Source organism: Brachyistius frenatus, unplaced genomic scaffold (genome assembly GCF_029030835.1).
Source record: "Brachyistius frenatus isolate BFR_SWC_R1_liver_20210118 unplaced genomic scaffold, ASM2903083v1 Contig_12, whole genome shotgun sequence".
Lineage (NCBI taxonomy): Eukaryota > Metazoa > Chordata > Actinopteri > Embiotocidae > Brachyistius > Brachyistius frenatus.
In genome coordinates this window covers 2,604,365-2,628,149 of record NW_027210611.1, presented here as the reverse complement: position 1 = coordinate 2,628,149, position 23,785 = coordinate 2,604,365, and the positions used below count along the sequence as shown (strand labels likewise).

Here is a 23,785-nt window from a genome sequence, read left to right as displayed (position 1 = left end):
TTGGCAGTAAATTCATTTCTGAATGGTTCCTTTCGTCGAATTAGAAGAGACAAATCATTTTAAGGTACTTGTAAACGTAGTGAATAGCAGTCCTCACCTTTAACCTTGAGTGTGACAGATTCTTTCAGCTTGCGGACCTGAAACATGATGGTCCCTCCATCCTGAGGTGCCAAATTCTTCAGTGTGATTTTGTGAACTTTCCCGTCATGAGTGATGGTGTTGACTTCATTAGTGAAGAGCACCTTGTCATTGAGAAGCCACTGCACCTCTTCATCTGCATAGTTAATCTCACAGGTGAACACTGCATCGCTGTCTTCACTGACCTCTGTGTCAGACAGGTGCTTGGTAATCTTAATTTCACGCACTGATAACAAGAATCAAGACAGAAGATTTAGTTTGAAGACCAGACACATACCATTTATGCTTTATGTGATGGTTTATGCATACATATTTGCTGCGCTTTCTTCAGAGGTGCAAAATGTACCTTCAACAGTGAGTTTGCCTTTGGTCTCAGCCGGTCCAGACTGACAGCGATACTCTGCACTGTCCTCTTCTGTCAGCTTATGAATGGTAAGTTGGGCTCTTGTAGCATCTTGCTTCATGTTATACTTGTCAGATGCTGCCAGAGGTGCCTGACCTTTGAACCAGTAAACCTCTTTAGGTGGGGCAGAGAATTTGCAGGAGAGTATGGCTGAGCTTTTCTCCTTTGCCTTCACTTCTTTGATAGGTTCTGCGATCTCAAGTGGACGCTCTAAATGTGAGGAGCAATATGTGATTAGACTCAGACCAGAGAATCACTGCACAAAAGTTATTGTGTGTAATTTAAAACATTTACCTTTCACTGTGAGGTGGGCTGAGGACTTGCTCTTCCCAGCTGTAAACTGCACAGGTCCCGTCATCGATGCTTTGGTCTTTTTGAAAGTGAGACGATGCATAGTGCCTTCTTTCTCCATCTCAACATCTGTACCCTCCTGCACAGCAACTCCATTCAAAGTCCATATGGGAGGTTTCACCAGCTTCATACTGATTTCAACTTCAAAAACAGCTGCAAATGGTTCAGTCACTTCTACTGAACTAAGCTCCCGTACAATGCTGATGGACTGCTCTGGATGGATCATGGAAAGAGAATGGTCTAGTTAGAAGTCAATGATAAGCTTTCCTAAAATAAAAGTCATTTTGATTTACAGTAAACTATTATATCAAAGGTTTACCCTTTTTAAGACACAAACAAAACACCAATGGCCTGACTTTACTAAGATCTCAAATAAAGGGTACGAAATTGCGTGTTCCTTCCAAAAGTTTGCAAAAATTTGTTTGCACCCGGTGATTTACTAAGACTAATTGCGTCATTGAAATCAGGTGCAAATCGCTGTATTTAAATGAGGGGTTTGCGTGTGTTAAAGTGACTCCAGCATTGGAAAACAGCGAACGCAAAAGGAATAGGAAATCTGATCCCATTGAAATTAAGAAATATAAATATAACAAGAACAAAACGCTATATAGGAGATTAATAGCAAGAAAGTCAACAGTGTGGGAAAAACAAAAAGGCGGAAAAAAAACCCAAATACCAATCAGCAAGTCCAGCTCTTTCTGTGATAAGCAGGTGAATTAGTCTCATTCAGTGCCTCGCGAGTGCTCGTGAACCTTATGAAGCTACCTGTGAATTCTGCGGGACATCGCATTCAGTACCCGTGAAAGCACACCTGAATAACAGGACTGGGTGGGATGTCCAAGAAGCGATACGCTGGAACAACCCAGCGGCAGGACAATGAGTCGTAAGAAGTTTTTTTAATTGCTGGTATTTCATGGCTCCTCCTTGTTGTGTTGGCTGTCAATCATCATTCAATAACGTCTACTTCTCACCACAATAAGAGCAGCCATCTCTCCAGATTTGCGTAACTGATTAATACATGCCTTTCAATCATACTAAAATACATATGCAATCATGTCTCCTGTTTCTACTTTCAGGTTTAGTAAATATCAATGCGGGTGCTAAATTAACTATTTGCAATTCCCCTCCCAGTATTTTGCACCTTCAAGCAGAAACGCCCAATATTACATATGCATGCAGGCAAACACTAAAAAAAGGACAACGTGTGTAAATTGTACATTTGAGAGACATAATCCTCACTGCACGTCGTTAGTAAATCTGCTTGGACATTTTTTTGCAGGTGGTGTGGAGTTTGCATGTGCTTTTACACACGCAAACCTTCAGTAAATCAGGCCCAAATGTCATACTTCACAATACTGTCAGAAATCAAGAAATGGCACTAAATATTTAGCATGTGCTATAAAAGTGAACTTGGAAGAATTCAATTTCAGAAGTTAGTGAAAATGTACATAGTATAGCACAAATGATACTGTAATTTTGAGGCTGATAATGATATTTGGAAGTTTAAAGGACCAGATACTGTTATACAGAAACAATACAAATTTGTCAGTCCTCTCTGGTGGACCAATTATGTCTTGGTAAAACTGCCATCCGACCATCTGCATTCATCTTTCGCTGTGTTTAAGCACTATAGCAATAGTAATGTAAATATGTGAATAATATATGATAGTTTGATCATATTTTTACCATTATTTCAACATATCTCATCTTAGCACACTATTAGTGTCTTTAAACTCAATTACATAGTGTATTCAGGGAATTCTATCGGGAGCTACAGCTAAAGCAAGGAACGTATCTTTAATACTGTATTATCTGCAACTATCATGATAATCCACTTTTAGTAATATATTTTTCAAATTATACAATGTACTCAAAATGTACATCCATACATCAAAAACAACTCAAAGGACAATCTAAAGCCTCTACTCTGATTATCTTTAAAGCCTCTCACACTTGTCGCACATTCAAAGAGTTTTCTGTAATGACCTCATCAAACGTCACACTGAGAAAAAGTCTAATCAGTCAAAACAACTAAAACACCAGCATGGGTTACTTCACCTGCAGGGGCAACAACATTTTGTTGATTACTTTCTTGCCTAAATACTTTGAAATTTCAAGTTCTGTGTTAATTAATTAATAAGTCAAGCTTTTTATAAAATGGCCAATGGCTAATGTTCCCATATTTCCCATTAATACATTATTTGAGCAAAATAAACAGATAGACAGACAGATACCTCATTGACTAGGAGTCTGATGGCTTGTTTTTGTGAGAACAGTCTGAGTATGCATTCGCGACACTAAGCTTACAATCAGCTTTTGTCATCATCTGCTGTGTTACCTTCTACAAGCAGTTTACAGGATGTCTTGTCATCAGTGGCATCACAGGTATACGTGTCTTCGTCCCCGGAGTCCACATCGTTGATGGTGAGCTTTCGGTACACATCTTCACTTTTGATCTCGTACTTCTTGCTGGACTTAATCTCCATCTTGTTCTTGTACCACTTCACCTTCGCACTGATGCGTGACACTTGGCATTCAAGATGACCTCGATGCTTATACATTGCTATCTTATCCCTGAGTTTCTTCACAAACTTGGCAGGCAGCTCTACAGTAACAACAACACTGAATCAATGAAAACTATCATGTGTGCAACAAAGTAACAAGAAAGACTATCAACGCCGAGACATTGCCAAAGCCTTTGCCCAAGCACATTTAACGGCAGGCAACTTCCATATTTGAATAATGGTGAAGTCCCAGGAAATGGGACTGAGGTATAAAGCATCTTGACTTCCAAAATTTATTTTGCAAAAGCTAAAGCAAATAGCAAGAATCTATAATACCACAAGGTGTGCGAGTCATTTCTGACTGCATCCAGCCAGTCATTAACATAGAAACCAGCCAATAAGCGCACTTTGAAGCAATTTACAGCAACTTATCATTAACTAATAGCAAAGTGTACTACCGATCATGTTCTAATGCTTCTAGAGATTTCCAATAATCCAATGACCCCGAAATGTCCAAAATCTCTGGACTAATAATGCCATCTTTATAAATCATCACACAAATGTTTACCTATATTTTTTTTTATGAGAAAGCTATGACAACACTGCTGGAAAATAATCCTAAACCTCAGATAGTAAAACCAAGTTGTGCTGTTGTGATGTGTTTGTTTTGCCATCAGGACTCAATGAGGAATAACAATGTAAATGCAAGTTGCAAACAGGATTTTCTATCATACCGGACTAAATACTGTCAGAATGATGAACTGTATTTTTACAATTGGATCACTAAACTAGTTGAAATGTTTAAGTCAGTTTTCAAAATCTGTCAGTAATTATGTGATCCGATTTCTATCATCATCATATGATCATAATCAATTTACAGTCACCAAACAGTTAAAAATTGTGAAGGTTTCAGATGTGAGTGTTGGTTTAATTATTTGCACCTTTTGACACAGTGAATAGAAATGATCCATTTGCAACCACATTAAACATTGTAACATAATGGTTAAGTAATTCCATGCATCATTGCATACTGTATATATTGTTATCTGATCGTCAACAAATAGCTCAAAGATTTGCTTACCTTTTACTTTAAGTTTTGCAGATGAAGATGCCTTCTCAGCTGTAAATTTAATCTCACCCATATCTTCTGGGGTAACAGACTTAAACAGCAGTATGTAGGTTCTGCCTGAATTAACAAATACAAATATTATTAGTCATAAACATTTTCCATTTTAAAATTAATATATAGAAAGATAAAGCTAGTTTTCTTGAGGCCTTACCTTCTTGTCTCATCTTGAGGTTGTCACTGACTTTGAGTTTGGAACTTCCTTTGTACCACTGGCACTCCACTTCATCATGTGAGATTTCACAGACAAATTTTGCACTCTCCTTCTCAGTCACCTCCAAGTCCTCCAGCTTCTTAACAATCTTGATGTCTCTGGCTGCAGAGAAAATGTTTGTAAGAACCCATTGAGAAATACAAAAAAATTGTAGTACTGTACCCTGATTAACAGTTTACTGTGTGACATGATTAATAATTACCATGCACGGTGAGCTTGGCGGAGGTGTTATCATCAGTAGTGCGACAGATGTAAATGCCGCCATCTTCGGGGGTGCATCTGTTGATGATCAAAGAGCGCTTTCGGCCCAAAGAATGGATGCCAAAGTTCTTCCCTGGTTTCAGTTCCACATCATCCTGCAGATTCATTATTTTTTCAAAATGCTGTACGATGTACTGCGTACTTTTAAATCACATTATTTCATACTGCAGGCAATCATTTCTCACCTTGAACCATCTAACGTCTGCATTTGTTCTGGACAGTTCACATTCAAAAGTAACCTTCTCCTTCTCAGCGACACTGATATCCAAAATGGGTTTGGAGATCATAGCAGGAGGTTCTGTAGAATCAGCACTTGTTAGTCAAAAAGAGACTACACTGTGAGAGTATGATTAGCGAAGACGCTAACAAGATTAACAGGAAACAGCCCTTACCAGTGACAATCAGCTTGGCCGATGTATGGACTCCCTCTGCTTGGAAGGAAATAGTTCCAGCGTCCTCCCTCTTGAGATTGGACAACGTCAGAGCATGCTTCTTTCCCAGAGCTGTGATGCGGCAGTTTGCCCCTGACTTTAGCTTGGCCCCATCTCTGGTCCAGGAGCCTTCAACATCAGCCTGACTGAGCTCAACCTCAAGTGTTACTGTCTCCGTTTCAAGTCCCTTGGTTTCTGTTAGACCCTTTATGACCTGAGTCTTCTTCACTGCAGGGAGAAGGAAATCTATGAGTTTTGACACGCAAGCATGAAGTAACGATTAGGTTTGTTAGCTTGTATATTAAAATAATTTCAAGTCATACACACATTATTAGAGCATGACATGGTCAGATACAGTATGTACCGTGTTATCCTTAGAATACGTACACTATAAACTGCATGTTAAAAATGTAAATGCTGATCAGTCTTACTCTCCACACTGAGCTTGGCCTGGGTCTTGTCTACCAGAGTTTCACAAGAGTAGATTCCACGGTCAGCGTAAGTCACACTCTTGAAGACCAGCGCCTGCTTAGCTCCATCCACTCGGATCTCCACGTTTCCTGCAGACTGCAGCACTACACTGTTCTTCATCCACCTGACTTCCTCTGATGCCTTACTGAGCTCCACTTCCAGTTTCACTTCACTTTGCTCCTCCACTGTCAGGTTTTCCAGCTTCTTCTTAAATGTCACAGGTTCATCTGATAAAGACACAAAGAAGAATGAAGAGAATAAGGAAATTGCAGTATTTCTTCATAAATACAAGTAATTTAACAAAGCATTCCCTTTTCTTACGTTGGACTTGCAGGGTAGCCTTACAGCTTTTGCCTTCTGCATCAACACTAATCTCTCCTGCATCTTTTTGAGTGACAGAGGTGATAGTAAGTGAGTGACTGCTGCCGCCATGCTCCATCTTGTACTTGGGCCCAGCAATGATGGGTGTGTTGTTGTGGAACCATTTAACACTGACGTCCGCTGGATTGACGGCACACTTGAAAATGGCGTCTTTTCCCTCCATTGCAGCCACATTGTTCAATTTGGTGGTCAGCCTCACTAGTCTCGGTGCTGAATGGAACAAAGCAGACTGATAAATAAATAGCTTCGAAGCCTGAAACTATGAATTTTTTAGTTAAACTGGTTATTTACCTTTAGAGGAGACCTTTGCAGAGGTCTTGTCATTTTTACATGCACAGCTGTATTCTCCTTCATCTTCCTTAGCCATGCCAGTCACAGTGAGAACACGTTTAGCACCATCTGTTCTGACAGTGTTCCTGCCTCCAGGTTTAATCTCATGACCATCATGGTGCCAGACAACATCCCCTGAGACTTGATTTAGTTCACAAATCAGGCTCAGAGTACCTCCCAACTCCACTGCAGCAGGTTTCAAGGGGACAACAAACTTCAAAGCTGAATCTGAAATGAAAGCAGGAAAGTTAAACATCAAAACAAAATCTTGCATCTGCAGAGGTCTACACACCAACAGTCAGTTATGTTTTCAGCTTTTCTGTGACGTACCTTTAACCTGAACTTTGAACTCCAGTTTGTCATCCGTAGTTTGACAGGAGTATGTTCCACTGTCTTTTGTTTCTGTGGATTTTACTATGAGGGTGCGAGAAAGGCCATCTTTTTTCATTTCGTACTTACTGCTCTCCTTGAGCTCCACACCATCTCTAAACCACTTCACACTACCACTCTGCGTGGTCAGCTCGGTGGCTAAAACAATGTTTTCACTTGCTTGAACAACACATGCGTCTTTGACAGGCTTCTTCTGGAACTTGACAGCTACATCTACGAAGAGGAAATTCTTTTCAGTTCTTTGTCAGAGAATTATCAATCCAGTGGCAAAAATTATTATATTTAAAATGTTACCTGTCAACAGCAGCTTAAATACCAGCTTATCTGCTCCAGCCTCACAGCTGTATTCTCCAGCATTCTTTTTGTCCATTTTTTCTATCACCAGCTCACGAGTCCTGCCCTTTGACTCCATGCGGACTCCTTTGCTGGAGGTCATCAACTTGCCATCCACGTACCACTTTACCTCTGTCTTGGAATCTGAAACCTCACAACTCAGAGTAGCTTTCTGGGAGAGAGAAGCTTTCACCTCCTTCTGGACAGATGCCTTGTTAGAGAAACCAGCAGGGGCTTCTGTAGAGCAAACGAAAACAATTGTTGTAAACATATCAGTCAACTCGAAATGCATCAACACAGCCAAAACTTTCAGCCAACATAAACCAACGAGCATGCAAACAAAGGAACATTTTAAAACAATAAAAATCAATGAACAACTGAACACTAAAAAACACTAGCAACATTTTATTTCTCCCACCTGCCACCTGTATCTTAAAAGCCAGCTTCTCAGTCCCAGCCTCACAGATGTACTCTCCAGCATCCTTCTTCTCCAGGCAGTTGATCACTAGCTGGCGACTTTTACCCTTCGACTCTGTATTTATTGTCTGGCTGGAAGTCAGCAGCTTGCCGTCCCTGTACCATTTCACCTCTGTCTTGGTATCAGCCACCTCACAGCTCAGGGTGGCTTTCTGGGAGAGAGTGGCTTTCACCTCCTTTTGGATCGACTCCTTGTTGGAGAAGGCTGACTTGAGTTGGCTCTCTGCAGAGGTAAAAAAGGAAAATGTCATGGCATTGTAACACCTTTTTCTTTTAATGCAAAGTGGGATATAAGCAACATATGAGCAGACAAATTACATATAACATTTACATATCAATAGACAGGATGTAAAGAGGGCAAATATACATCACAGCCAAAACTCAGGCACATTATATGGTTCACAAATATGTGACACCAGTGACACACTACAACATTCACAAGTGAATCAAAAACAAAAGATTCTGATCCTCCATTGAGACTTTTTAAAATGTTGCTCAATTAAATTGTCAGACAGGCAGGCATCAAATCTAAACAAGATATGCACAAATTACACAACACTGACCTACAACATTCATTTTCATGTCCTCATACCTGTAACCTGCACTTTAAACTCCACTTTTTCACTTCCTACTTCACAGATGTACCCTCCAGCATCTTTCTTCTCCACACTGTCAATCACCAGTTGACGGTTCTTGCCCTTTGATTCCATGTGCACTGCTCTGCTGGGACTTAGCAGCTTGCCGTCCTTGTACCATTTCACATCTGTCTTGTTATCAACAACCTCACAGCTCAGGGTGGCTTTCTGGGAGAGATTGGCTTTCACTTCCTTCTGGATTGAGTCTTTGTTGAGGAAAGCGGATTTAGCCTGGGTTTCAGTAGAAGTAACTGCAAAGAAGTAAGGTGCCAGTACCATTACCTATACAGAAACTGCTATTACACTGCAAGCTGCCACAGAGTGGCACAATGAATACAAGCAATTCAGAAAGAAAGAACAAGACCACAACCTGACAAAGAACAGAGCCACACAACACCAGAGCCGCGTACTTAAGGAAATGTCACAGGAGATCAAAACATGAAGCTCAGAGGTGGAAACAAGCAACAAAAGCCAAGATTTTGTAACACCTAATAACATGAAACTCAAGACCGGAAACACTAGTGTTTGATCAAGGCATTAAAAATAGATCATAACTGAAGCAACCAACAGTGCAGGCAAAATTGATCATTTATGATGCTTGCACACACACCAGAGGAGACACAAATTATTAGTTTTAGTTTTTAGTTTTACCCCTATTTATAAAATTTAAAAAAAAAAGCTAGAATAAAACTGAGTAAAATGCATCGAGAGTAAAATATTGTTTACCAAATTCTAAAATGTTGGATGTTTATGAACCAAACTAAGAATTACATATAGGATTTGAACTTTTAAGACGTATTTGAAAAGTGTTGTCATTAAAACCAGGTTTCAATTGAACTTGCTCGGCTTTATGTTTTACATGCTATGCCTAAAACGTAAACAGTAATTTCAGATTTGAAAAACACACCGATGATAAGACAACCACAGATAAGACTTATTCACATCAGTTCATTAAACATAATGCATCCTCCTTACCTTCCACATGAATCTTAAACGCCAGCTTCTCAGTTCCAGCCTCACAGATGTACTCTCCAGCATCCTTCTTCTCCATGCTGTCTATCACCAGCTGGCGAGTCCTACCCTTTGATTCGGTATGGACTGTCTTACTTGAAGTCAGCAGCTTGCCGTCCTTGTACCATTTCACCTCTGTCTTGGTATCAGCCACCTCACAGCTCAGGGTGGATTTCTGGGAGAGAGTGGCTTTCACCTCCTTTTGGATCGACTCCTTGTTGGAGAAGGCTGACTGGACCTGTGTGTCTGTGGAGACCATGAATATAGATGACAAAAATGTTTCCCTGTTCCTTGATGTGTATATGAAATACCAGTATATAATATTTTGAAAAAACTATAAACTGGTTTAGTCCTTGCCCGTACCTGCCACGTTAAGCTTGAAGAGAAGCTTCTCACTCCCGGCCTCACACACGTACTCTCCAGCATCCTTCTTTTCCACGTTGTCTATCAACAGCTGCCGATTTTTGCCCTTTGACTCTGCATGTATTGTCTTGCTGGTAGAGATTAGTTTGCCATCTTTGTACCATTTCACCTCTGTCATGGAATCAGAAACCTCCCAGCTGAGAGTGGCCTTCTGGGAGAGAGAGGCTTTCACCTCCTTCTGGACTGACTCCTTTTTGAGGAGTGACTGGGCCTCTGATGGTGGAGTCATTACAGGGAAAATATCAGATCCCATTCATTCAAAACTTTCTAATATCCATCAAAAAAGTAGTGGTATTGTTTTGAAAATCCATCCTTACCTGCCAGGTGCATCTTAAAAGCCAGCTTCTCAGTCCCAGCCTCACAGATGTACTCTCCAGCATCCTTTTTCTCCACACTGTCAATCACCAGCTGGCGACTCTTGCCTTTTGATTCGGTATGGATTGTCTTGCTTGTAGTCAGCAGCTTGCCGTCCTTGTACCATTTCACCACGGTCTTTGTGTCAGCTACCTCGCAGCTCAGGGTGGCTTTCTGGGAGAGAGTGGCTTTCACCTCCTTCTGAACTGACTCTTTGTTGGAGAAAGCTGACTGGGCTTCTGAGAGTTACATCAACAACAAATACTTCGTTATTACGAGGACTTTTAAGATCATCAATGACTGACACATAATAGAAACAGTATAACTGACACATTCTTGAGTGAACCTTCTTGAGGATGTGCGCCTAATTTATGATGATTCTAAAGTTATTAAAAATCAATTGCGGACTCTCCAAGACAAATCATATCAGTCAAAAACTGGTAATATGTCCTGTAAATGTAATGTACAAAGGTGGTTAAATGTGTAACACTTAACCTTCACCAAACCCTTAACTCAAAGTGGATTTTTATCCAGTAGCTCACAGACAAGGGACGGAATTTTATACTTGTATAAAACTGAAAATATTTGTTATATTTTATATATAAATTGATCAATAAAGTAGTCCTACCTGACACAAGTATCTTGAAGACCAGCTTATCCCCTCCAGCTTCGCAGGTATACTCTCCAGCATCAGTCGTCTCCACCTTTTCAATCACCAGCTGACGAGTTTCGCCTTTAGCATCCGAGTATATCGTCCTACTGGATACCAACAGCTTGCCGTCTTTATACCATTTCACCTCTGTCTTGCTATCGGACACATTGCAACTGAGAGTTGCTTTCTTAGAGAGAGTGGCTTTCACCTCCTTCTGGACTGACTCCTTGTTGGAGAAGGCAACTACGGCTTGAGGTTCTGAGAAAAAAAAAACAAGGCTTACAAAAATCTCAACGGAGCACTAATTCCATGTCATGCACAAGTATCACATAGTCATACCTTTTATCTTGACCTGGAATGTGACTTTATCAGCTGCTGTCTCACAAGAGTACTGTCCTTCATCACTTTTCTTAGCACTCTTGACAATGAGCTTCCTTTGAGTCCCTTTGGAGATGAAGGTAGTTCTTTGGTCCTCAGTGATCTCCATTTGATCTTTTCTCCACACCACAGCAGCGCTGGCACCAGATACCTCACAGCTCAGCTCCAGATCTCCTTTTAGGGACGATGACAATCCCATAGTACCTCGGGCTTTGTTTATAAACTTTGCAGGTTCATCTTAGAGAAAAATCAGATTGGAATGGAAACTTAGTCATGACATTTTAACTTATTGTGTTAAATAATGTATTTATTATGAATTGTATTTTTAAATACATGACTGTTCAAGCTTATTGGAGAGGAGTGTAGTACATGTGACATATATATGATAATAAAAATGTCTCTGTTCTATTATACATTGGGTTAGGTTGTTACCCAAGAAGCTCATGTGAGTGAGTTGGGGTAAAAGAGATACACTGATATGGACAACATGATGACAGACATCTCTATCCACTGTTTGATGGCTCAAAGCATAAGATAGCAGCCATTACAGCAGGTCACGTTCCAGAATATCATGTGGTGTGTTTTACACACTGAGCCCAGTTCCTCTTTACAAAATCATCTTTGCACTCAGCAGGACACATTGCAAATATTTAGCAAAACTTGTTTGCTCTGCAATGAAGTTAAATTTCAAAACTCTTTTTAATCGCTACAATTTTGATGAGTATACCTTTGAGAGTGAGTTGCATGGATATCCTGTCATCAGCTAAAACACACTCATAAATGCCCACATCTTCCTCTGTCACATTGTGAACCATCAGGATCCTCTTGCGGTCGCTCATCACATATTCATACTTCTTGCCCATTTTTAACTCCCGCCCATTCTTCATCCAAACCACCTGAAGAAACAAATACAGAGCAGTTAGACAGAAGAGACATGGCAAAGTGAGTGTTAGGATTACTTGAGTACTTGACGAGTCTACTCAAGTAAGTACTGTTACTGTAAATTTACAAAGTAGAAATATTGGTGTTTAGAAGTTGTCAAATTCTGTCTCCTTTGCAGACTTTTTCTGAGTGACAGCAATATATGGTTTAAGTTAAAGGGAGAATGTGGCATAATGATTACACTCATTTCCATCTGAATAAAACGGAAACAGAAAGGAGGGTCACAGCAAAGTTGAATGGAATATCCTTATGATACCCTGTTGCAATCTATGAAGGTCAAGTAAAATGCGTCATTAAAATTTGCTTCCACTTTGTCATCCCTACATACTCGTAAAGTTAAAGATATATAAATAGAATCAAGTCAAAGGAAACAGTAAATGACATATGACATATGTTTCCATCACAAACCTGTGTATCGTAATCGGACACCTCTGCAGTAAACTGAGCAGTGGCTTGGGCACTGCAAGTCACCACCTCCAGATAATCTGATTTGCTGGTGAACCTAACAGAAGGGGCTAAAAATACAGTGGTCTGGTCAGAGGGATTTGCTCCTTACAAAATCAGACAAAAGAAAAACTTACACAGCTTTAATACACAAAAGCAAATATCCTGCAATATATAATATGATTGAGTATATGAATATGTACTATGAGTATTTTTCTTGAGTATACCCTTCACAGATAGGATGCAGCTGCTCTGGGAACCTCCACCCACAAACTTGACTTCAGTTCCATTCATTTCCATGGTCACGACACGGATGAGCAGCGTGTGTGTGTTCTTCGACCTGGTGATGAGGAAGTCAGCTCCACTGCGCAGGAGGCGGCCATTCAGGGACCAGAAGCCTGAGCACATAGCAGACAGCTCCACAGAGATAGAAAACTCCTCACCGGAGAATGCAATGCTGTTCAACAGGCCTTTTCTGATTTCTGCAGTGGGTTCTGAAGGAAACAGGAAAACAAGACATGAATAAATAAGGCCTACAACAGCAGAACATATCCATAAGTGATAAATATCAGAGACATCAGTCTTACCAAGGTAGAAGCTTCCAGGTACCTCCAAGTAGGGACTCTGACCAAAGTCATTCATGGCAGAGATACGGAATTGGTAGCTGGCTTCCTCAATGAAGTTGCTGATTGTGATCTCTGTTGAAACAATGGTTTCTCCAGGATTGCACCTCTGCCACGTCTGATTACCAACCTTCCTCCTCTCTACACTGTATCCCTTGATGGGCACGGGACGATCACTGTCAGGAGGAGACCACTTAATGGTAATGGTTGAGTCAGTCTTTTTCTGTACCACAGCATCGACTGGGGGATCAGGAGGATGCTTCCTTGCAGCTGGAGTAGAAAAAGTGTGGCTTTATATTGTGTCACAACCCATTAAATGTCTTGCTTTAGGCCTTAAACGAGCTGGTGGGGTAAGATTTTAAAAAAAGGCCACAAATAAAAAGCAAAATACAATTAAAAAAGATGGGTACTAAAATATTAAATACGTTCAATATAGTTATCAGTTCTTCTAAATCATAAATGCTGACCCCAAACATTATGCATACATTTTTGCAAGCAGGTAAAAAAATGTTTTATAAAGGTATTTGGCTCACCAGTGACAGTATAGCGTGTGGAAGTCTTGCAGTCTCCAGCCACAAAAGCCACTTCTCCTGAGTCATCTGCCTGGCAATCTCTAATTGTGAGTGTGTACTGTCTGAGCACGCAGCCAATAGAAATACGGGAATCTTCCTTCAACTTCTCGCCATTGCGAGTCCAGTAGGCATCTGGGCAGGGATGCTCCAGCTCCACACAGAAGATGACAGTGTCACTGACAGGAACTACTGTCCTCCGAGGAAGCTTCTTAGTGATGTTACCTAGGATAGAAAAATAAATCGATTTTTCATGAAAAAAAAAAAACGTCTTCAGTAGCATAGAAAACCGTATTCACAGTACAGAGACAGGGTAGTAAATTTTGATCTAAATATAGCAAACTTCCAAGGATCAGGTCATATCACAGTAAATTAAAGTAACTAAAATTGTAATATTAACACAAAAACATTTACAATAGCAATTAAACTATTCACTTTTTTTGTGATACCAGCACAAAGTAAAGAACAACTGTACCTAAGACAGTGAGCTCAGCCACAGTGCGGCTGCCTTCGTTCATCTCGCAGATATAAACGCCATCATCATTGGTGGTGACATTGTGTATGGTGAGACGCCGCAGGGTGCCTTCCTCCTCCATGCGATATTTGGTATTTTGCAGCAGCCCTGTTTCCTCCATGAACCACTTGGTATTGGTGGCGATAAGAGGCACCTCACACATCAGGGTGGCTGAGGATTTCTCTTGTACCTCCACATCCTGCAGCTTTCTCCTGAATGGCACCTTAGGTTCTGAAACAAGGACGAATAACAGAATCTTCAAATTACACAACCTTATGGATTGTTTTGGAACATGTTAGTCCATCAGCTGAATTACAGCACATTCTTAGTACGTTTAACCATTTTCCAAATGTTTAAATTTATTTACCCCTGATCTCAGCTGTAGTTTAGGCTAGTACAATATTAATAAAGTCAGAGAAAAAAGAAACTCACTTGAGATTATTAACTGGAAATAGAATCTGTGTTATTTTTGAATGCTGTAGAAATTTAAGCGAGATTAGACTTTTGGCTATTCACACATCATCATTGTCAAAGACTAAAGATACATCATTACATATTTGATTTTGCAGATTCTTTAAATTACATTTATAACGACATGAAAGTTAATTAAGAGCTTTTTGGTAGTGAACTTTAATAATGGAGGTTTAATAGGCAAACAACTGTTCTATGAAAGGTAGGAAATGAATCAAAAAAACATAAAAAAGCATAATAAATAAATGTGTAATATACTATGTGCCACACAAATAATGTCACCAAAACAGTTCTGGAAACATATTTTATATTTACATGTGTTTGATATGAAGTATATTTTCAATGTGCTTTCTACACCCACTAATTCAGAGGAAGCTGCAGAGTACATCTTGTAGGTTTCCACTACTTCGGTGATCTCAGTTTTCTTGCTCCACTGCGCTAACATGGGTTACCGTTTCACTGCATCTATACTTTGGATGTCAACCGTTTAAACTTCAGGAATCAAGTGTTGAAACATGAGGAACTCTGGTTTGCATCATGGAGGAAGCCGACTGGGTGCAACTAATCCCACAATGTGTCCATAAAAAATAGTATAAATAAGCATTACAACATTTCCAATACTGCACTTTCCAAAGGAGAAGTGAGCTGTTTTCAGCCTGTCATACAACATTTCTTTGGACTATATCAGGTTGCAGTTGCAGCCATGCACTAGAAAGAATCAAAACTTTGCCACAGGCATTAACAACCCTTAACGGTTGTTTTGTTCCTAAATATTCAGTTCTCATATAAGTGGGTTGAATTATTATTTTCCAAGGAATATGACCAACTTCTCTTTTTGCCTGGACCCCTCATTTGATCTCTAAGTGATGTACAATAACCCAAAATGAAGATGTTAAATTAGAGGTTACACAATATGCAAGGATTTTATTTATTTTGCTGAAAATAAACCGCCAGCCTTTACTCCAGTTCCCATTGATGTTAAACTTCAGAAGTAACAATTCAGTGTCTGTAACTGGGCACCCCTTTTCTTTGTTACATTACCATTTCTCCCCTATTTATTGTATTTTTGTTTTCATTCGGTGCTCTATTTTTGTAATCCACCCACGTAACAAACTGCAAGGAAAACATCAAAAGTGTTGATTTTCCTGCAGCTTTAGTGAACAGCTACATCAGAGGCGCTGCCCTCATTATCGGACTGAACGGAGATTAATAACAGACACACAGTATATCTGCAACTCTACACTTTCATCCCTTGGACCAGCTTCTTCGCAGGGGAAGTCACTGTAGCAGGGTGCCAATGTGATCCAGTAAGTGAGTGACCATCTTAGCAACTGTGAACTACTCATCACCATCAGAAAATAGATGCAACACAACACCTTCGTCCAGATGATGAGCCAGAATTCAGCCCTTGAGAAAAGCCACTCACATCTTGAGAGAATATGAATGACTAGTTCTGTATCGTGATTACAACACCTTAATGAGCCACTCTGCTGCACTGATTGATATGGTTCAGTTCAATGAACACAATCACTGCCGATTATTTTGAGTAAATTATACAAACACCATCCTGGTATTAAAAATGTTCATTAGCGCATCAAATGTATATTAATCTGCAGCTCAAATTACACCATTTACTGCTTTTAGAAAATGATTCAGGCCTTGTTAAGAATAAATGTCTATGTATGACCTATGTATTTAAAGCGTTATATCTTCAATAGGAACAACTGGGTTAGCAGCCGCAGACACAGACAGTGTGTCAGTCAGTTTCCTGCTTTTCATGGGATTTGTTGACATCGCTAGAATATAGAATGAAGACAGCCTTATTCTTTAAACCACAATGTGCTCAGAATATGCTGTGAATACTGAATACTAAGTGGTCAACGGTGTCAGCCTTTTTGATGTAATGCATGCTGTTAGGTGATGCATTTAATCAAGTGAAGAGGATTGTCTCAAATATGATTGCTGGAGATGGTAAAAAGCAGTTTGCATGTATAATCATGTTCAGATTTGACCATTTTAAAGGCTTACCTTTGACTGTTACTAACACAGCACTGTAGGTCTGCCCAGCCATGTTGGTTGCATTGCAGGTGTAGAGACCATTATCAGTCTGCTTGCAATACAGGATCTTGAGGATGAAGTTCTCAGCGTAGTCTTCATAAATGACATGCCTGCGGCCCTCGCCAATGTTTGAGCCATCCTTCCTCCAGATGATGTGGGGCTTTGGGTGACCTGTCACAAAGCAGCTGAGTTTGGCGTGTTTGCCCTCAGTCACTGTGCAGGTACGGGTGAATACACCTTTGGGAAGCCTCGCCAGTGCAGATGCCCTCAGCTCATGCTCCAGACTCAGAGAACTCAAAGCATCTGTGATGTTGGCCATGGAGGAGGAAGAAACGGAGGAGCTGCTTTCTTCGGTGCGATAGACCGAGATGTCCTTCTTCATCTCCTCTTTGCGCTTCTGCAGGTGAGAGAGGAGGGAGGTGCTCTTATCTACAGCCAGGTGGCGAGAATCCTGAGCATCTACAGCAAGAGCTGCTGCAGCGTGCGCACGGCCAACAGGGTTCTTGGCCCTGCAGGTGTAGGTGCCACTGTCCAGGTTGCGTACACTCTGGATCTTTAAGGTGCTGCTGTCGGTGTCAGAAACAATCTTGATGCGGTTACTCTCGCCCAGGTAGCGCCCATCCTTCTCCCAGTCAAAGTTGGCCTCGGGGTAAGCTGCAATTCGGCAGTGGAAAACAACATCGCCTCCCAGACCCACGCGTGTGGAGGTAGGCTTCACCATGAAAACAGGGGCCCTCTGAGACATCTCTGTTGGCAGGGCCACTTTCAGGGTCACAGCAGCATAAGCTTCGCCAACACTGTTTTTGGCTCGGCACATGTACTGTCCGCTGTCCTCCAGGGTTAAATCGTAGATGGTCAGGCGGTATATGTCTCCATCCTCGACGGTCTTGAAGCGGCCCCCAGATGTAAGCTTCAGCTTTTCTTTTTCCCAGGCAATCACTGGGGTCGGGCTGCCAACAATAGTGCAGCTAAGTGTAGCATCTTTGCCCACACACACCGAGAAGGCCTTTGGGCGGGTGAGAAACCTGGGGACTCCTCCAAATAAATTTGGATCCATTGTTTGTTACTGAGATAAAAGAAAAGGAAAATATTAGGATACCAAAAATAAAAATGCTAAATTGAAGTGTCTTTTGTCATAGTCCTTAAATATTTTCTGGAGTAAGGGAAAAAAATAAACACATCATAGCCTCACAATATTTTGTACCAATATTGTCTCATTTCATGGAAGCCATGTATTGACGTTTTGTCCTACTGTATAAACAAATTTGTGAGGTTTGTATGACAGTTTTGTCAGTCTGTCTGCTTGACAATCCATTTTGCTTAAATGAAAATGAAAATAATAATAATAATATATCTTAAAATATCTTGCAATACTCAGCATATTGCAAAATGTTTAAAACTCACATTAATAACGTATCTTGATAATATTGTGTCGGGCCTCTGATGATTTCCACCCCTAATATTAATTAATATTAACCAATATCATGGCGAGCAAAAAACAAGTACAACATGTAGCTTGCCAGTTATTGTCATAGCTGTTGGATAACTTAAACACAATTAGGACAAAAATGTAATGTTAAATCAGCTCATAAGCAGGGCATGGTTAAGAAATTACAATTTTACAATTGAATTTTATCAAGTCAGAAAGAAAAAAATTCTGCAAAATAATTAGATGTATTTTTATGCTCCTACTAAGGTCACTAATGTCAGTAAATTTATTTTACTTCTTGCACATTAATGCTCACAAACAATTGTAAGATTTGACAGTTTACTATGCGTCCTCTATAAATATTTTATGCTATGAAAATAGACATAAATCCAGATTTCAGAATGGCATATTTATAGCTGGCAGTTACAGTAGCTATCAGTGAACCTAACCCTCTCCTGGCTCTGAGCCATTCATCAATACAGAGACTCAGTGCCACATAGCCTATTCAATAGTAGGGGAGTTTAATAACACAACAAATAAATTCCCCTGTAACAAGGTCAAATAGAGCCGATATGTGCCTTTCAAAGAGTGACATTTACCAGCTTTGTCACCTCTGTGGCTTCAACTGCCTATCCCAAAAATAACCTCAGCTGTCAGAGCCCGTCTCTGTCCATTGCCATTTGTAGAAGCGAAAGGGGACATCAGCTGTTTGATAAAACTCCCACTTCAGAAACATACTTCATTTTAAGCAGTCTTTGTTTCCTACCAGCTAAGGAAACGTTTTAAAAAAAATATATTGGAACTTAATTAATAATTTGCGGTTTGTAAAACTACAAAAGTTTGGATAAACAAGCTTGCAATAACATTTACATTTGCCACAAACGCAGCCAAACTGAGACTGGACGTTGTGGCTAACTAACGTTCAAAAGCAGCAGATGTGAAGATTAAAAAGTGAAAAAGTGCAGTAATTATTTTGAGTTTAATTTGAGTGAAAAAAAATTACCAGATACAACTTTGTTCAAGGTTCAGTGTAGTTACCACTGTAAAATTTGTTCCTACTATTAATACTTGTCCTGACAAAAATTATTCACCTTGAGTCGTCAGCCACTCAGGTAAAACGGCAGCTCAATCATGTGACAGTCACTTGGCCGTCCAGATTTCCGGATAATGGCCCACTCCGAAATCGGTGTTCAGAAGTCCCAATGAAAAATGTCTTCTCTGTGTTCAAATATCAATGAAATGGGTCGTAAATCCAGGATGGTGGAAAATCCCTCAGTCTCCTGCGGTGAGCGGTTGACTAGACTTATTTTTTCTTTCTTCTCCGGTGCCTCATGATGCCAAATAGCTGACGTGCCTATTTTGGATCAGCCTCCTTTCCAAAATAGACCTGTCATTTGCTGTGGAGATAGGAGATGGCCTGCAGACTGGACTGGCCTCTTCCGGGCTGCTCACTGCTGCAGGCTGCACGCTATAATACGGAGACTTCAGTCGTAAACAACTCATAACCTACTGAATATTTCGATACAAACTTTTTTAACATCTGCAGAGTGGAAACTTTCAGTATCGACATGTTTTTTTTGTAACGGGTAAGAATATATTTATAAATAAATTAGATTTAATGGGAACAACAAAGGCCATAATCATACACCAATTTAGCACCTTTTTTTTTTTTTTTTAAATTCCTATGTAATTTTTCCTGCTTGTCTGTGCTGAGGTCGTTTTCTCCTCAGAACATTTTTACCAGATAAAGAGTAAACAGTTAACATTGACCGTAAACAGTTCAATTGTATTTTCCGCCAATTTTCTCTTCCTACATAAAGCTCAAAATGCAGTTTTAAGGCCTTCTCCACCCAATAAAATATATTAGTATTAAGAAGAAAGAAAGAAAGTTCGATAGATAGAGCTATTTCAAAATTATTGTGTTACAGAAGCAAGTTATCCAAGCAAAGTCTATTGATGCATGCAGATATAGCCAGAGAATCAATAGAAAGCACAACAAATACAAAATCTAAAGCATATACTAAAATATAATAGAATACAAAATATAAACACAAGATAACATACCACAAGTGTGCCAAGTTGTAACTGCAATGAGGTACAGTAGTAGTATGAAGGCGTGCAAATTCACTATGACCAAAGTTATTGAGGAGAGTAAACTATAAAGCTGGCAGTCCAGAGAGCTGACTTTCAGACAGAGGTGAGGTATAATTGCCTTGGGCAGGAAGCAGCGGTCCTTGTGATAGTAAAGCAGTAGTGTGTCAGAGAAGGTGCCCCACTGTCTGTCCAGTAAGAGGGAGGTCAAGATTTTCCATAACAGATAACCACAACATAATTATCACAATATAATCAAGCTGTGTAAATGCAGGGTTTTTTCTTTGTTTATACACATACGTTGCTCTAAAATAGTTATTAAAATAGGTTATGTATATCTACAAGTATATAGCAAAAAAATATTTCCCCCTCATTTGCCTCAAGATTTTGAGAGTAATTATTGTTTATTTTTATTTGTTAAAATAAATACTTTTTGGGGATATTTGTTTGCTGTACTAAAAGGCCAGTCAAGGTTACTGATCACTATCTTTGTGTGGACTTAACTTGTACTGGCGTCACTAAGCAGTAAAATGGAAATTTTGAAAAGTATAGGACAAATTCAGACTCGGCAAACACCAAAACAGAATTGCACCTTCACTTGTAGCCTACTTTAGCGTGTGTGTGTGTGCGTGTGTGTGTGTGTGTGTGTGTGTGTGTGTGTGTGTGTGTGTGTGTGTGTGTGTGTGTGTGTGTGTGTGTGTGTGTGTGTGCAAGTTTGACACCGGCACATCAATTTCTCGTCAGCTCTATCTGTATCTAATGATATTTCGCCTCAGGTTACCACACAGGGACCTGAACTTCAGGGTGTGCCAGGTTAAATGTCAAACTAATTTGCACACTGGACTTGACCAACACCGCTGAGGCACCAAGACTCCACATAGCACATCAGATGTCCTGTTCTCATCATGACATTACCAGTTTGGCACACTTTGCAACCCAGGCTGGCAGCTTGGCGTTGTTAAACATCTCTGGCATATTTTGTCACTGGTGAGGAAGACTTAAAAAATAATATGCATTACTTATATATGTTCAATGTCCAATCAGTGCTAATGTCAACTGAAGCAAGAACATTTCTCAATATTTAGCTTCGCATCTGCAAAAGCTGTTGTTCTTCCACCAGCGCGGTCATTCAGCGTGAACAGTGAAGTAGCCCATGTGTTTGGTAGCTCGGCATGACATCAAACTTACAGTCCGGGGACAAATCGAGCAATTGATTGTTGATCTGTGGGTGACCTGTCTGCTGTTGCTTCGCTCTCATTGTGCATGGCTGTGGTAGAGATATGCTAACTTTACATGTCAAGAGTTTGCGCAACACTTTTTCCTTGACTTTTTTTTTGAAGGAGCCCCACACATGGCTGAAGCAGTGTTTGCATGTTTATCCTGTTTCAGCTGTAGCGTCTAACCTCAGTGCCACCCACTATTCAACGGGAGCCTGGTAGAAACGTGGTCTCCTTCTCCATGTGGATTATTGAGAGTTGGCAAACAGCTTTTAGGTGCGTAACCGCCACCTTCCGGCACTACTAAAGGCACTAAGGCATTACTAAAAGGCGCTTGTAAACAGTGGAAAGTATATTCTTGAAGAGAAGATGATAATCTCAATCATTTTTGATTAATAAAATGAACATTCAAAAACTTGAAAATCATGTCCTACCCCCTATTTGGTGATGCACAATTTCGTAATTCATATATTTATTTAAGCTACACTAAAATAAACTCCTTTTCTGATTTACATTCTTAACGCAAGATGAAATTGATATTATTCTTTTAATCAGATTATAGGTGACAAGCAAGCATACTCCAGGTTCCTTTTAACTTTTATTTTGTGCTTTTTCATTTCTTCAGTAGGATCAGCAGCATAAGACAGTCAGTCATAATTTAAATTGTTTCCTAAATATTAAAAACATGATGTGTAATCATCGTCTGTTTCTTCATGTAATTAAGTCTATCCACTCTTGATAACTATCAACTATATGTCTCACTGTTGTTTCTCATATTGTACATGTGATTGTGCTGTAAGCCTGACTGAACTTGCACTGGAGTTTGTAGCAGACTGTATTCCACAACAGCTGCTTTATCCAGCTGGTCAGGCCCACAATTAAATTATGACCTCATGTTGTACAATGCAGTAATACTCTAAATGTTTCCTCCATGACATCTTCACCATAATGAAAACTCTTGATAAAGCATGACATTGCAATCTTAAAGGCTGCGGAATATTAGTGCACATTTTTAATATACTCATGTAGAGCATGGATTAAAAGTCACCAAATTCATTTCTTAAATTAACAGCACCTTTTGCTTATAGTGCTAAGAACTAATGTGTAGCCAGTCTTGCCCCTTTTGTCCCTATTATTCAGCTTCCGTGGTATTTCCTTAGTGTTCCAGTGTGGGCTTTCCCCCTCAGTGCCAATGACTGACAGCAGCAGGTCGCCTGGACCCTGATTTAAACTCCCGAAACTCTAGCAGACTGTAATCCACTGTTGCTGCTTGACTCTGCTTCATCCTGTCCCTGCTACTGTGTTGTTTCCATATTCCTGAGAGCATACTGAGAAAAAGAAAAAATTACAAGAATTGTGTCTGTGTTGTCACCACATGCATCCAAACATTTTAGATCAGTAATGTTTATTATGTGGGGAAAATAAATTCAATTTGCGCGAACCTCAAATTGTTTCCCTCCTCATTAGTTCTCCAGATGACATTTCTTGACACTGAATCTGTTGACAGAATCAAAGCACATCATATATAGTATTTCCACAACCTTTGAAACAGTTACCAACATCTCCTGGCACCTGTTACCACAACACAGCAGAGGCCCAACTATATAGTGTTTTATCAACCAAACTACATGTAAAGTATTTCTTTGTGAGAATACAACTTTCACAAATTGGATGCAATGCCTGCTTTTTAACCCGACCTACCCAGACCTCCACCTGACCTCTCAGCCATTTCAAGAATGAGGTCACGGTTGTATCATGTTTACAGCCCAAAACACTTGAGGTGTTACCTCATGAACATAGCCGATGACAAGTGAGACAAATGGATGTTGTACCGAAGACTGATTACCAAGACTGAACTGTAGATGGCGTGTATGTCTCCCCTAAAATGGCATAGAAGGACTTGGACAACACTGGCAACCATCCGGGAACAACAACCAGATGAGACAAAATGGAAGCACATAATGTTTATTTACAATGTGGATAAATATGTACAAGTGTTATACAGGACAACAGGTGTAACACAGGGCAATGTGGTGCTGTGATGGAAAACAATGAAACTACAGTCACCCTAATAATCCTAACCCTCAAAATGAAGGAACAAAAATGTCCACAACTTAAAAAAAAAAAAAAGTGACAATGAGGGAAACCACCATTAAACTAGTGC

General features: G+C 40.0%; 1 protein-coding gene across 26 annotated transcripts in view; it reads right to left on the bottom strand.

Moving 5' to 3' along the window:
* The window catches only part of obscnb (obscurin, cytoskeletal calmodulin and titin-interacting RhoGEF b), a 60,937-nt gene extending 37,813 nt beyond the window's left edge, over nucleotides 1-23,124 (bottom strand). For 23 of the 26 annotated variants that reach the window (XM_069692170.1, XM_069692172.1, XM_069692179.1 and 20 more), the window contains exons 1-31: nucleotides 23,064-23,124; nucleotides 20,378-22,949; nucleotides 19,405-19,781; nucleotides 16,855-17,950; nucleotides 14,317-14,586; nucleotides 13,806-14,066; nucleotides 13,237-13,542; nucleotides 12,877-13,143; nucleotides 12,614-12,720; nucleotides 11,991-12,159; nucleotides 11,225-11,500; nucleotides 10,862-11,134; nucleotides 10,197-10,472; nucleotides 9,820-10,092; nucleotides 9,421-9,702; nucleotides 8,403-8,696; nucleotides 7,752-8,033; nucleotides 7,295-7,570; nucleotides 6,941-7,213; nucleotides 6,572-6,838; nucleotides 6,221-6,490; nucleotides 5,860-6,126; nucleotides 5,390-5,656; nucleotides 5,183-5,295; nucleotides 4,939-5,092; nucleotides 4,677-4,838; nucleotides 4,478-4,582; nucleotides 3,231-3,497; nucleotides 836-1,105; nucleotides 485-751; nucleotides 98-364 (exon numbers count right to left, since the gene is read on the bottom strand). In XM_069692170.1, coding sequence (XP_069548271.1) covers nucleotides 98-364; nucleotides 485-751; nucleotides 836-1,105; nucleotides 3,231-3,497; nucleotides 4,478-4,582; nucleotides 4,677-4,838; nucleotides 4,939-5,092; nucleotides 5,183-5,295; nucleotides 5,390-5,656; nucleotides 5,860-6,126; nucleotides 6,221-6,490; nucleotides 6,572-6,838; nucleotides 6,941-7,213; nucleotides 7,295-7,570; nucleotides 7,752-8,033; nucleotides 8,403-8,696; nucleotides 9,421-9,702; nucleotides 9,820-10,092; nucleotides 10,197-10,472; nucleotides 10,862-11,134; nucleotides 11,225-11,500; nucleotides 11,991-12,159; nucleotides 12,614-12,720; nucleotides 12,877-13,143; nucleotides 13,237-13,542; nucleotides 13,806-14,066; nucleotides 14,317-14,586; nucleotides 16,855-17,941 — 7,648 coding nt within the window. In that variant the 5' untranslated portion in view covers nucleotides 17,942-17,950; nucleotides 19,405-19,781; nucleotides 20,378-22,949; nucleotides 23,064-23,124. Of the gene's footprint in view, nucleotides 1-97; nucleotides 365-484; nucleotides 752-835; nucleotides 1,106-3,230; nucleotides 3,498-4,477; nucleotides 4,583-4,676; nucleotides 4,839-4,938; nucleotides 5,093-5,182; nucleotides 5,296-5,389; nucleotides 5,657-5,859; nucleotides 6,127-6,220; nucleotides 6,491-6,571; nucleotides 6,839-6,940; nucleotides 7,214-7,294; nucleotides 7,571-7,751; nucleotides 8,034-8,402; nucleotides 8,697-9,420; nucleotides 9,703-9,819; nucleotides 10,093-10,196; nucleotides 10,473-10,861; nucleotides 11,135-11,224; nucleotides 11,501-11,990; nucleotides 12,160-12,613; nucleotides 12,721-12,876; nucleotides 13,144-13,236; nucleotides 13,543-13,805; nucleotides 14,067-14,316; nucleotides 14,587-16,854; nucleotides 17,951-19,404; nucleotides 22,950-23,063 lie in introns of all 26 variants that reach the window. The other 3 variants (XM_069692171.1, XM_069692175.1, XM_069692176.1) reach the window with 3 other exon arrangements.
* Between the last annotated feature and the right edge of the window lie 661 nt (nucleotides 23,125-23,785).